The 13,214-nt window shown below is 53.5% G+C and overlaps 1 protein-coding gene across 3 annotated transcripts; it reads right to left on the reverse strand.

The window, feature by feature from the left end:
- Positions 1–381: 381 nt before the first annotated feature.
- On the reverse strand, positions 382–12,449 carry LOC311519185 (putative N-acetyltransferase camello). 3 transcript variants are annotated; one of them, XM_084625469.1, is made up of 3 exons: positions 12,335–12,449; positions 1,408–2,054; positions 382–529 (listed from the first exon to the last, which is right to left on the reverse strand). In XM_084625469.1, the coding sequence occupies exons 1-3, from the start codon at positions 12,419–12,421 to the stop codon at positions 406–408; spliced, it is 858 nt and encodes a 285-aa protein (XP_084481595.1). In that variant the 5' UTR covers positions 12,422–12,449; the 3' UTR covers positions 382–405. The 3 variants fall into 3 exon arrangements, with proteins under 3 accessions (XP_084481595.1, XP_084481597.1, XP_084481596.1); XM_084625471.1 differs by lacking the exon at positions 12,335–12,449 and adding an exon at positions 9,625–9,651; XM_084625470.1 differs by lacking the exon at positions 12,335–12,449 and adding an exon at positions 2,254–2,408.
- Between the last annotated feature and the right edge of the window lie 765 nt (positions 12,450–13,214).

Here is a 13,214-nt window from a genome sequence, read left to right on the forward strand (position 1 = left end):
TTTGATCCCTGATGAGCCTGTGGCCTCAATGATATTCGGAGCTTCCTAGGGAGACTCCAAGGCCAGAAGGGAGCGTTCTGACCATTCAGTCTGACCAGCTGCATGTATCTAGTGGCAATGAGTTCCACAGGCTAACGGCACACTGAGAGGAAATACTTTCCCAAGCAGATATAACTGTGTTGCCTTTCCACGACAGTGGCTGTTCTCTTGTTTATGTCCTACAAGAAGGGGATGTGCTATTCACCCTGTTGCCACTCATTGTGGTGTTACACCTCGCACACACAACCCGATACAAGACGTGTCCACTCTCTGGGCTCTTCGTACGCTTTACCCAAGGCGGAGAAGGCACTGGTACCAGGGAGCAGAAGAAAGACGCTTGCATCAGAAAGCGATCTAGCAATTTCTTTATTCACCAAAGTTCCACAACACCAACAGCAAAGCAACGCAGCGCTGGCCCAGAGCTGGGGCTCCCAGAGCAGCACGCTCAGCTGAGTGACGGACGGAGGGACACCAGCCCGCAGGCAGCCTGCTGGGGAGAACGACACAAAGGCCTGTTCAGATTTCTAGATGCTGGGAAGAAGGGCTGGATGGACAGGGATGGAGACAGGTTTTGCTTACAAAGAGGTTCCTCCAAACAGGAGGGGACTTCAGTCCCCACAGTCCACTCAGTCTAGCGCTTCTGACGCTGACAACGACACCCCATCCAGTTGGATCCAGGTGTAATGGGGCCAGACATCCCACCGCCACCCTGAGACCACTCACTCTCTTCAAAGGCCACTGAAAGAATGCAACGCACGTGGGAATGACATTGAATTCACCCATGTGACCCGGGTTTGAACCAGTGATTTACCAGCATCTCACCAAGACCCACCCCGCAGTCTCATCCCATCCCTGTGATGGGCATGGAAACCTCCCCGCTGAGTTTCCTGTGCACGCAGACTACACAGAGCCCACCGTGCTCAACCTGAGGAACCATCTGAGCGGCTGCATCAAGGCAATATACTGAAAAGGCCTCAAATGCACCTGGCCCAGCTCCAGCCACCCAGCTCCCAGCCCTTGAGGCAGACAAGGCTGGGGGCAGCGGGACAATGTCAGTGGGGTCCGTCAGGCCAGCTCCCTGGAAAACACACCGTCTGAGCCTCAAGAAGGCGGCCAGCAACAGGCCCAAAGCGGATCCGGTTGGCTCTTCCCCACTGCACAGAGCAATCAGATATCGGTAGCATAGGACAGTAAGAGCGAGACACCACTTCGTTCAGGCCAGCGCTTCGCAAGGTGACCAGCCAGCTGCATCTCACCCTCTGCGCCCTGTATGCTCCGGGGCAAGGGAAGAGGAGGAGATACTGGTTCCAGCCCTCGGCAGCAGCGCGGAGTCTGCTACCACGTCAGCTCCTCTGGGGGACGCCGTACCTGTACTTGGAGATGGTGACGTTGGCCAGTCTCCCGTAGACGGTTGGCAGCACATCGTCACGGTACTTCTCAAAGCCCACGCGCTCGTACATCAGGCGGGCCTCGTCCTGCACCATCAGGGTGTTCAGCACCACGGCGCTGCAGCCCCGCTGTTGGGCGAAGCAGATCACCGCCTGGCACAGTGCCTTGGCAATGCCCAGCCCCCGGTAGTCCTTCCGCACCGACATCCGCTTCAGCATCAGCTCCCCCTTCTGATGGTCAGACGGCCTGGCAGCCACAGTGCCCACCACACACTCATCTGCTTCTGCCACCCAGAAGCAGGAGCCCTTGCTACCCATGTAGGTCGTCCTGATGTCCAGCAGGTCCTCCTTTAAGCAGTGCTCAATATACATGGTCCAGAAGTAGCCGAGCAGCTGCCGCCCCATAGCCAGTAGCAGTGTGACGGCCAGGATGGGCAGCAGGAGGGACTTGGAGCTGGTGAGCAGGACACAGAAGGTGCAGGCCAGTACCAGGATCACCCAGGGCTGCTTTAGCACATGCACACACAGGGCGGGGACATACTCGCTCATCCCAGTGGCAAACATCTCGCGCACCGCCTCGTAGTCCTCGTCTCTGTACTCGCGGATCCGATAGTCCACCATGGCGCCCTGGAGAGAGAGGGGAGAGAAGCTCAGCACAAGGCAGAGAGCAACAGGCCATGGGTCAGCAGAGCTGTAGCAGTGCAATGAGCACAGGTCTGCAGGCCATGAGCTCCCTCTCTGGCCTCAGGCAAGTCATTTAAAAAATGCCAATCTTTAAAAAAGGGAAGGAGGAGGATCCTGGGAACTACAGGCCAGTAAGCCTCACCTCAGTCCCTGGAAAAATCATGGAGCAGGTCCTCAAAGAATCAATCCTGATGCACTTGCATGAGAGGAAAGTGATCAGGAACAGCCAGCATGGATTCACCAAGGGAAGGTCATGCCTGACTAATCTAATCGCCTTTTATGATGAGATTACTGGTTCTGTGGATGAAGGGAAAGCAGTGGATGTATTGTTTCTTGACTTCAGCAAAGCTTTTGACACGGTCTCCCACAGTATTCTTGTCAGCAAGTTAAGGAAGTATGGGCTGGATGAATGCACTATAAGGTGGGTAGAAAGCTGGCTAGATTGTCGGGCTCAACGGGTAGTGATCAATGGCTCCATGTCTAGTTGGCAGCCGGTATCAAGTGGAGTGCCCCAAGGGTCGGTCCTGGGGCCGGTTTTGTTCAATATCTTCATAAATGATCTGGAGGATGGTGTGGATTGCACTCTCAGCAAATTTGCGGATGATACTAAACTGGGAGGAGTGGTAGATACGCTGGAGGGGAGGGATAGGATACAGAAGGACCTAGACCAATTGGAGGATTGGGCCAAAAGAAATCTGATGAGGTTCAATAAGGATAAGTGCAGGGTCCTGCACTTAGGACGGAAGAGCCCAATGCATAGCTACAGACTAGGGACCGAATGGCTAGGCAGCAGTTCTGCGGAAAAGGACCTAGGGGTGACAGTGGACGAGAAGCTGGATAGGAGTCAGCAGTGTGCCCTTGTTGCCAAGAAGGCCAATGGCATTTTGGGATGTATAAGTAGGGGCATAGCGAGCAGATCGAGGGACGTGATCGTTCCCCTCTATTTGACACTGGTGAGGCCTCATCTGGAGTACTGTGTCCAGTTTTGGGCCCCACACTACAAGAAGGCTGTGGAGAAATTGGAAAGAGTCCAGCGGAGGGCAACAAAAATGATTAGGGGACTGGAACACATGAGTTATGAGGAGAGGCTGAGGGAGCTGGGATTGTTTAGCCTGCAGAAGAGAAGAATGAGGGGGGATTTGATAGCTGCTTTCAACTACCTGAAAGGGGGTTCCAAAGAGGATGGCTCTAGACTGTTCTCAATGGTAGCAGATGACAGAACGAGGAGTAATGGTCTCAAGTTGCAGTGGGGGAGGTTTAGATTGGATATTAGGAAAAACTTTTTCACTAAGAGGGTGGTGAAACATTGGAATGCGTTACCTAGGGAGGTGGTAAAATCTCCTTCCTTAGAGGTTTTTAAGGTCAGGCTTGACAAAGCCCTGGCTGGGATGATTTAACTGGGAATTGGTCCTGCTTCAAGCAGGGGGTTGGACTAGATGACCTTCAGGGGTCCCTTCCAACCCTGATATTCTATGATTCTATGATTTCCACTCTCTCGTGCCTCAGTTTCCCCATCTAGAAGAAAGGTTCGTGTACTCACCTCTCCCTCAGAGGGGCTGCGAGCATTAGTGGGTGTAACTATTTATTGGTAGCATCCTGGTAGCTCCTAGTGCCCCATCTGAAATCATCAGGGCCTCACACTGCTAAACGCTGTGCATGGACCTACATTACGAGAGTCCCAAAGTGCCGACAGTCTAAACAGACTCAGGGCAGGGGGGAAAGAGACCTAAGGCTGGGAAGTGACTCATTCAAGGTCACACTGCAGGTCAGGGTCAGGAGCAGGACGAGATCCCTGGGGGCGATTCCCAGTCCGGTGCCATATCACTGCACTGCCTACTTCCAGGCTTCCCTCTGACACCCATCAGCACAGCGCCCGAGTGCCCCACAGCCTCAGAGGCAGGGAACGATTGCTCCGCCTCACAGATGGGGAAGCTGAGGCAGAGTTGAGGTGAACGGGTCAAAGAGAAAGACAGTGGCAGAAGGCAAGAGAGCAGAGACAGGGACACAGGACACTGGCTCGGCTCCAGCCCAGTCCGCAGCCTCCTTTTCAGCCCCCACAGCAGCCCGCGTCCCTGCCGACGTTCGCACACACTACAGCAGGGGTTGGCAATTCATGCGTGTCACGGTCCATATTTCTTGGTCATGGTCTAGGCAAGGTCCAGACTCCAGAGAAACCCGTTCCACACTGCGAGCGCCCCTGTTCAACAAACACATTCAGGGATGTGTAATACAGCCCGGGGCTATGGCTTGAGTTTTAGAGCATTACATGAAAAATAAAACCCAACCCGTCGGGGTCAAAGTACTGTACGGTGAGGGATTTTGTCTGGTCAATCTGGAGGGAATACATTCAACCTGGTAGGGTGCTGTACACGGTGGGATATGGTCAGTTCTTGATGACATTGACACTCCTGATCGCAACTACCAACTGGTGTGCTCCTCTGCTACCGTCACAGGACAAGGCTTCAAAGGGCTGAAGAAGGGGCGTGGGGAGAAATGCAGTTGAGAGAACGGTGAAGCTAGGTCTTTCTGAAGGAAGGGGAGCTAGGATAGACAACAGCCCTCATGCTGCTAAGATGCACACGTGTGATCAACTTTACACACTGGGGGTAGCTTCCCTGAAGCAGTGGGACTATTCAGAGCGTATAAACAAAGCATATGCTTTCATCTTTGCAGGATTACGGCCAATATTATTAAATTAGCACCCAATTTTACAAACACTTTTGTGCTCAACTTTACGACCACGAAGTCCCCTTGATTTCATGACAGTAAAGTTAAGCATGTGCAGAAGTATTTGCAGGATTGGGGCCCGAGGCAATAAGCATATTTAGGATCAGGCCTTTATTTAATATACTTTGCGTGATATTATTGTATCACGATTATACTCCATTATTCTTTTTATTGTAATTTTATTATATTATTTCCACATTATTATTTTATTTGGGTTTTTTGCTACTTTATTTGATCAAGAGTTGGTTGACAATTTAAAAACAAAACTGGTGAAAAAAAACAGAAGTTGTCTCCACTTTACCAGCTCTGAAATCGAACAATTTCTTGCTATTTTTGTGATTGTTTTAAAATCAAAACACAGCACATTAATATTTTCATGTAATGAAAACTGGGGTTCTCAAACAAATTTTTCATAACCCCATTATTAATGTTTATAACATTTTGAAAAAAAAAATCACAAAGTTGAAAAAAATCAACTTTCACTTTTTTCACTTTCCAGAGAAGCTCACTTTTCAATTAAAAACCTTTGTTCAAAAAACTTTCTACCAGTTCAAATGTTTTCCTTTATTGTTCCCTTTTATTATATTTCTATTTTATTTTCCTTTAGGACATTATTTTATCTGCTACATATCTATTAAATCCCAGGCTCATCCCAACCCCAGGCACAAGATCCAAATCATCTAAGCTAACTGCATCAAATCTGATCTGCCACCATTTATTCAGATGTGGTCACAGTCCTGTCAAAACAGAACGTTTCACAGCACCCTACTCTGATCAGTCTCCCTTTAAAGTCAATGGAAAAACTCCCATGGACAGGACTGGTGCAAGATGAAGCTCTCACTGAGGGCAGGTTTCTGTGCTACCAGTAACGGAATAGCTTTTAGTTTTACCTGTTATGCCCCTGACTGGTATCTGAGCTGGGAAAGGCAATGGATTGGAACTACAGTTCCTCCCCTCTCACATGGGGCTGGAGGCAAAACAGACACAGCATGACCCTGATACAGAAAGAAATTCCCTGAAAGTGACAAGACACAAACTCTCACTCTGCCCCCAGAAAGAGTGGGGGACAGTGATCTCGAGGACGGGGGGGGGAGGGAGATAGGCCAATGAGCGATCTGCCTATTGACTACCCCTGGACTAAAGCTTCCTAATCCAGAACACCCAGGTGGGCTACAGGCAGTGTGATCCCAGACCTGAGGTCATCCTTTGCTCTCTAGGTTTGCCCCAGGGCTGAATGTGCTGCAGGTGAAATGAAGTTTATATTAGCAGCTCCCATGGTTCGAGTGACAGCTGCCCTCTGGGAGAGGTTCAGGACAGAGCAGGTTGGGTCACCTTGGGAGAGAGGGAGAGTACAGCCACAACACAGAGCCAGAGAACAAAGCCTGGGGAGGGGAGAAGAAGCCTGGGGAGAGGAGAAGGGAAGGGAGAGATTCCAGAAGGCTCCTTCCCTCCCATCACAGCAAAACAAACCCCCACCTGATCAGCTAGAGCTCCATCCCCACTGCAGGGGCCTAGGTGGGGCAGCAACCAGTGCTCTATTAATGCCTAAAAACAGAACATAAGCCAGGCTCAAACCTGCATTCTTATGATGGGAAAAAGAAAAGGAGGACTTGTGGCACCTTAGAGACTAACCAACTTTTTTGAGCATAAGCTTTTGTGAGCTACAGCTCACTTCATTGGATGCATACTGTGGAAACTGCAGAAGATCTTTTATACACACAAACCATAAAAATATGGGTGTTTACTACAATCTCTCCCCCCACCCCACTCTTCTGCTGGTAATAGCTTATCTAAAGTGATCACTCTCCTTACAATGTGTATGATAATCAAGGTGGGCCATTTCCAGCACAAACCCAGGGTTTAACAAGAACATTGGGGGAGGGAGGGGGGCAGGAAAAAACAAGGGGAAATAGGTTACCTTGCATAATGACTTAGGCTTGAATAGAGACTGGGAGTGGCTAAGTTAATTGTATCCAATTTGCAAATGAATTCCAATTCAGCAGTCTCTCACTGGAGTCTGGTTTTGAAGTTTTTTTGTTGTAATATTGCAACTTTCATGTCTGTAATCACGTGACCAGAGAGATTGAAGTGTTCTCCGACTGGTTTAAGAATGTTATAATTCTTGACATCTGATTTGTGTCCATTTATTCTTTTACGTAGAGACTGTCCAGTTTGACCAATGTACATGGCAGAGGGGCATTGCTGGCACATGATGGCATAGATCACATTGGTGGATGTGCAGGTGAACGAGCCTCTGATCGTGTGGCTGATGTTATTAGGCCCTGTGATGGTGTCCCCTGAATAGATATGTGGGCACAGTTGGCAACGGGCTTTGTTGCAAGGATAGGTTCCTGGGTTAGTGGTTCTGTTGTGTGGTATGTGGTTGTTGGTGAGTATTTGCTTCAGGTTGGGGGGCTGTCTGTAGGCAAGGGGGGCAACCTGGAGGGGGCTTGTCTCCTAAGATTTGTGAGAGTGTTGGGTCGTCCTTCAGGATAGGTTGTAGATCCTTAATAATGCGCTGGAGGGGTTTTAGTTGGGGGCTGAAGGTGACAGCTAGTGGCGTTCTGTTATTTTCTTTGTTAGGCCTGTCCTGTAGTAGGTGACTTCTGGGAACTCTTCTGGCTTTATCAATCTGTTTCTTCACTTCCGCAGGTGGGTATTGTAGTTGTAAGAATGCTTGACAGAGATCTTGTAGGTGTTTGTCTCTGTCTGAGGGGTTGGAGCCAATGCGGTTGTATCGCAGAGCTTGGCTGTAGACGATGGATTGTGTGGTGTGGCCAGGGTGAAAGCTGGAGGCATATAGGTAGGAATAGCGGTCAGTAGGTTTCCGGTATAGGGTGGTGTTTATGTGACCATCGTTTATTAGCACTGTAGTGTCCAGGAAGTGGATCTCTTGTGTAGACTGGACCAAGCTGAGGTTGATGGTGGGATGGAAATTGTTGAAATCATGGTGGAATTCCTCAACGGCTTCTTTTCCATGGGTCCAGATGATGAAGATGTCATCAATATAGCACAAGTAGAGTAGGGGCATTAGGGGACGAGAGCCGAGGAAGCGTTGTTCTAAGTCAGCCATAAAAATGTTGACATACTGTGGGGCCATGCGGGTACCCATAGCAGTGCCGCTGATTTGAAGGTATACATTGTCCCTAAATGTGAAATAGTTATGGGTGAGGACAAAGTCACAAAGTTCAGCCACCAGGTTAGCCGTGACATTATCGGGGATACTGTTCCTGACGGCTTGTAGTCCATCTTTGTGTGGAATGTTGGTGTAGAGGGCTTCTACATCCATAGTGGCCAGGATGGTGTTTTCAGGAAGATCACCGATGGATTGTAGTTTCCTCAGGAAGTCAGTGGTGTCTCGAAGGTAGCTGGGAGCGCTGGGAGCGTAGGGCCTGAGGAGGAAGTCCACATAGCCAGACAATCCTGCTGTCAGGGTGCCAATGCCTGAGATGATGGGGCGCCCAGGATTTCCAGGTTTATGGATCTTGGGTAGTAGATAGAATACCCCAGGTCGGGGTTCCAGGGGTGTGTCTGTGTGGATTTGTTGTGCTTTTTCAGGGAGTTTCTTGAGCAAATGCTGTAGTTTCTTTTGGTAACTCTCAGTGGGATCAGAGGGTAATGGCTTGTAGAAAGTGGTGTTGGAGAGCTGCCGAGCAGCCTCTTGTTCATATTCTGACCTATTCATGATGGCAACAGCACCTCCTTTGTCAGCCTTTTTGATTATGATGTCAGAGTTGTTTCTGAGGCTGTGGATGGCATTGTGTTCTGCATGGCTGAGGTTGTGGGGCAAGTGATGCTGCTTTTCCACAAATTCAGCCCATGCACGTCGGCGGAAGCACTCTATGTAGAAGTCCAGTCTGTTGTTTCGACCTTCAGGAGGAGTCCACCTAGAATCCTTCTTTTTGTAGTGTTGGTAGGGAGGTCTCTGTGGAGATAAGCTATTACCAACAGGAGAGTGGGTTTGTGTTTGTGTGTGTGTGGGGGGGGGGGGGTGTGGAAACCTGGATTTGTGCTGGAAATGGCCCAACTTGATTATCATACACATTGTAAGGAGAGTGATCACTTTAGATAAGCTATTACCAGCAGGAGAGTGGGGTGGGGGGAGAGAAAACCTTTTGTAGTGGTAAACACCCATTTTTTCATGCTTTGTGTGTATAAAAGATCTTCTATACTTTCCACAGCATGCATCCAATGAAGTGAGCTGTAGCTCACGAAAGCTTATGCTCAAATAAATTGGTTAGTCTCTAAGGTGCCACAAGTACTCCTTTTCTTTTTGCGAATACAGACTAACACGGCTGTTACTCTGAAACCTGTCCTTATGATGGGAGTTTGCAAGTATCACAGTTAAGGTTGCAAGACCTCCCCAAGTAAGAAACCCCCTACCTCTGGATTTCACTCACACGTGACTGACTTCCTCGGGGTCTCCACGCCTGAGCTCAGCCAAGAGGGGGAGTGTTGGAAAGTTTCAGCAGCGCTGCTCCCGCTGAACACACATTCCTTCCCTCACACTGTACAAAGCCGACAGTGATTTTCCACCCAGATAAGCAAGAGCTGGACTCTGACACTTGGCACATAACAGGGGTTCATTCTGGAGTACAGCCACAACTCAGGCTGGGAAAAATCAGCTGAGATTCAAAAATACAGGAGATTCAAAATAATCTCCACATGCTCGGGAGAAGCTGTATGGAGCTGCACCCTGTGCGGCACATTTAATTGACCAGAAGATCTCCAGGGTGCTCAGCACCCATGTGCCAATCCCGCCTGCCCTGAAACTTCATTTACTCACCTCAGTGAGCATCTTATTCTAACGGGGATCAGTTAATTGCTCTCTTTCCCCACCTTGTTAAAAAAAAAGAAGTTAAATGCAAATAAGCAGCCCCCTTGCTAATGCAATATTAAGGAAGCGGTTACAATTGAAAGGGAAGGATCCCACAGCATTTAGGCCCCAATCAGACCCATGAACCGATGCAGAGGTCCAGTGACCTCAGTCAGACCCACAAGGGTCTGCAAAGCTGACCCCAGCCCTGGCTCAGCGCCTCAGCTGGGCCGCTCTTCAGCCCAGGAACCGTTGCCCATTTTCTGTGCAGCGCCTGGCATGCTTGTGTGCGCTACAGAAGAGAGAATGAATTTAGCCCCGGAGCGATTAGCTGCTGGGCTGTCGCCCGCTGTACTGCCGAGGGGCAGGAGCGCAGGGAACACGCACCCCCAGAGTTGGCAATGTCGTCCCCGGTGGCTCAGAGGGCACACGCGCAACATCGCCACCATCTGCAACTCTGCTGCCTTTGCGGCTGTGGGGAGAGTCGCCCCCACACTGAAAGGCGGCTCCACGCGGGGTCCCAGCGTGGGTCAGGGCTGGCTGTTGGCAGCGCCCCAGCAACGTGATATGGTCACACCCCGTGATGGGAACCTGGGCACCCGCAGGCCCTGCCAAGTCCCTGGAGCTGCGGGACACCTCAGGTCCCAGGACAGGACATTACAGGAGCCTGCAGCGTCCTGGGATCAGGACCCCAGCTGGGGTGAGCCACTGGCTGAAGGGCACCCGCTGCACCAAGGGGGCAGTCGCTGCCAGGCACCGCTCGCCCACGAAGGGGGGTGCGCAGGGGGAGGTGGGCAGGGCAGGCGGCGCTACGGGCAATGTGCCCCAGGGGGCCCCTGTGACAGGGGGGAGCTGACTGTGGCTCCAGACCGAGGGGATTCGGGGCAGGGGGGCGGATGTTTCTCTTCTCTCCAAGTGGGTTTGGAAGCCTCAGTCCCAGCCCCAGAGCCCCCAGGTCCCAGCACCCCCTCCGTGCACCCCCCTCACCTCAGCCCCGCGAACCCCCCTGTGCACCCCGCCTCCCCCCACACCTTGGCCCCCCCTTGCACCCCTCCATCCAGCCCCCCCATGCCTTGGCCCCCCCTACAACCCTTCCCTCCAGCCCCCCCGCACACCCCCAACCCCTGCCTCCCCCCACGCCTCGCCCCCCATAGAATCATAGAATATCAGGGTTGGAAGGGACCCCAGAAGGTCATCTAGTCCAACCCCCTGCTCGAAGCAGGACCAATTCCCAGTTAAATCATCCCAGCCAGGGCTTTGTCAAGCCTGACCTTAAAAACCTCTAAGGAAGGAGATTCAACCACCTCCCTAGGTAACGCATTCCAGTGTTTCACCACCCTCTTAGTGAAAAAGTTTTTCCTAATATCCAACCTAAACCTCCCCCACTGCAACTTGAGACCATTACTCCTCGTTCTGTCGTCTGCTACCATTGAGAACAGTCTAGAGCCATCCTCTTTGGAACCCCCTTTCAGGTAGTTGAAAGCAGCTATCAAATCCCCCCTCATTCTTCTCTTCTGCAGGCTAAACAATCCCAGCTCCCTCAGCCTCTCCTCATAACTCATGTGTTCCAGTCCCCTAATCATTTTTGTTGCCCTTCGCTGGACTCTCTCCAATTTATCCACATCCTTCTTGTAGTGTGGGGCCCAAAACTGGACACAGTACTCCAGATGAGGCCTCACCAATGTTGAATAGAGGGGGACGATCACGTCCCTCTATCTGCTCGCTATGCCCCTACTTATACATCCCAAAATGCCATTGGCCTTCTTGGCAACAAGGGCACACTGCTGACTCATATCCGGCTTCTCGCCCACTGTCACCCCTAGGTCCTTTTCCGCAGAACTGCTGCCGAGCCATTCGGTCCCTAGTCTGTAGCTGTGCATTGGGTTCTTCCGTCCTAAGTGCAGGACCCTGCACTTATCCTTATTGAACCCCATGTACCCCTCCACCCAGCCCCCCCGTGCCTCGGCACCCCCCACCTCCACCCGGCCCCCCCATGCAACCCGCAACCCCCGCCTCCCCGGCAACCCTCCACCCAGCCCCCCCATGCACCCCCAATCCCTGCACCTCGCCCCCCCCGTGCAACCCCCAACCCTCGCCCCCCAGTGCCTCGGCCCCCTCCTACAACCCTCCACCCTGCAACCCTTCCCTCCAGCCCCCCGCGCACCCCCAAACCCCGCCTCTCCCCACACCTCAGCCCCCCCTGTGCACCCCTCCACCTGGCCCCCCCATGCCTCGGCTCCCTGCTTCTACCCAGCCCCCCCATGCACCCCCAATCCCCACCTCCCCCCACACCTCAGCCCCCCGCCTCCACCCGGCCCCCCATGCACCCCCAATCCCTGCCTCCCCCCATGCCTCTGCACCCCCTGCTTCTACCCAGCCCCCCCAATCCCCGCACCTCGGCCCCCCCACGCACCCCCCAACCCTCGCCCTCCCCATGCCTCGGCCCTCTCCTACAACCCTCCACCCGCACCCTTCCCTCCAGCCCCCCGCGCACCCCCAATCCCCGCCTCCCCCCACTCCTCAGCCCCCCCGCCTCCACCCGGCCCCCCCCATGCAACCCCAACCCCCGCCTCCCCCCACTCCTCAGCCCCCCCATGCACCCCCCGTCCCCGCACCTCGGCCCCCCCCGTGCACCCCGCAATCCCCGCCTCCCCCCACGCCTCGGCCCGGCCCCACTCACCGCCCGCCCCGCGCGCCTTCGCTCGGCAACGCCACTTCCGGGGACACCCAGAGCACCCGCGTGACGCCGCCCGGAGCCGTTGTTCATTGGACGCGCTCCTTCTGAGGACACGCCCACATACTCTCACCAGCCAATAGGCGGCTAGCGTGGCGCTGAGCGAGGAGGGGGCGGCAGGCGCGGGGGCGTGGCCTTGCCCGAGGGGTCAGGACACAGGGCGGAGCCTTACTCGGAGGGGCGGGGCCTACTGTCACATGACCTCACGCTGGGGAAGGGGGATGGGCTCTGATCCCCAGGGGGTGGAGCATAATCCCCTGGCTAACCCCGCCCCCAGCTGGGCGGGGCGAAAACCAGGGGCGTGGCCTACTCACCAAAGATGTCAGTCACCCAGGAGGGGGGGCAGGGAGGGTGCCCGGGGGGTGACCCCCTGTCCCAGCGCCAGGCTCCGGAACGGCTCCCTACCGAGCCAGGCCGGACTCTGGGCAGTCTCCTCTCGGGGAGCAGCCTGTCTGCAGGACACACAGCTCCCCCGGCTCCACCTTCCTGGGTCTGACCCCGGAGCATTCAGCCTCCTCTGCCCCTCCCTGCGCTTCCCACAGCCAGTCCGCCCAGGCGGGGTCCTGGGGGGCCAGAGGGTCCTGCCCCCCAACTCCGCAGTCAGACGTGACTCTCAGCCAGCCAGTAAAACAGAGGTTTATTAGACCACAGGGACATGGTCTAACACAGAGCTTGTAGGTGCAGAGAACAGGACCCCTCAGCTGGGTCCATTTTGGGGGGCAGTGAGCCAGAGAACCCCGTCTGCCCTTCACTCCTCGCCCCCAGCCAGCCCCAAACTGACTCACCCTCCAGCCCCCCCTCCTCTGGGCTCTGTCCCTTTCCCGGG

This window comes from Lepidochelys olivacea, assembly GCF_965140295.1.
Source record: "Lepidochelys olivacea isolate rLepOli2 genome assembly, chromosome: 4".
Lineage (NCBI taxonomy): Eukaryota > Metazoa > Chordata > Testudines > Cheloniidae > Lepidochelys > Lepidochelys olivacea.

Bases quoted from the DNA above. Each gene is read 5' to 3' on its own strand.
- LOC311519185 (XM_084625469.1), bottom strand. From the start codon at position 12,421: ATGAACAACGGCTCCGGGCGGCGTCACGCGGGTGCTCTGGGTGTCCCC. The intron at 2,055-12,334 runs GTGAGTGGGGCC...CTCTCTCTCCAG, and splicing joins GAAGGCGCGCGGGGCGGGCG to GGCGCCATGGTGGACTATCG. The intron at 530-1,407 runs GTACGGCGTCCC...CGTTCTCCCCAG, and splicing joins GTCACCATCTCCAAGTACAG to CAGGCTGCCTGCGGGCTGGT.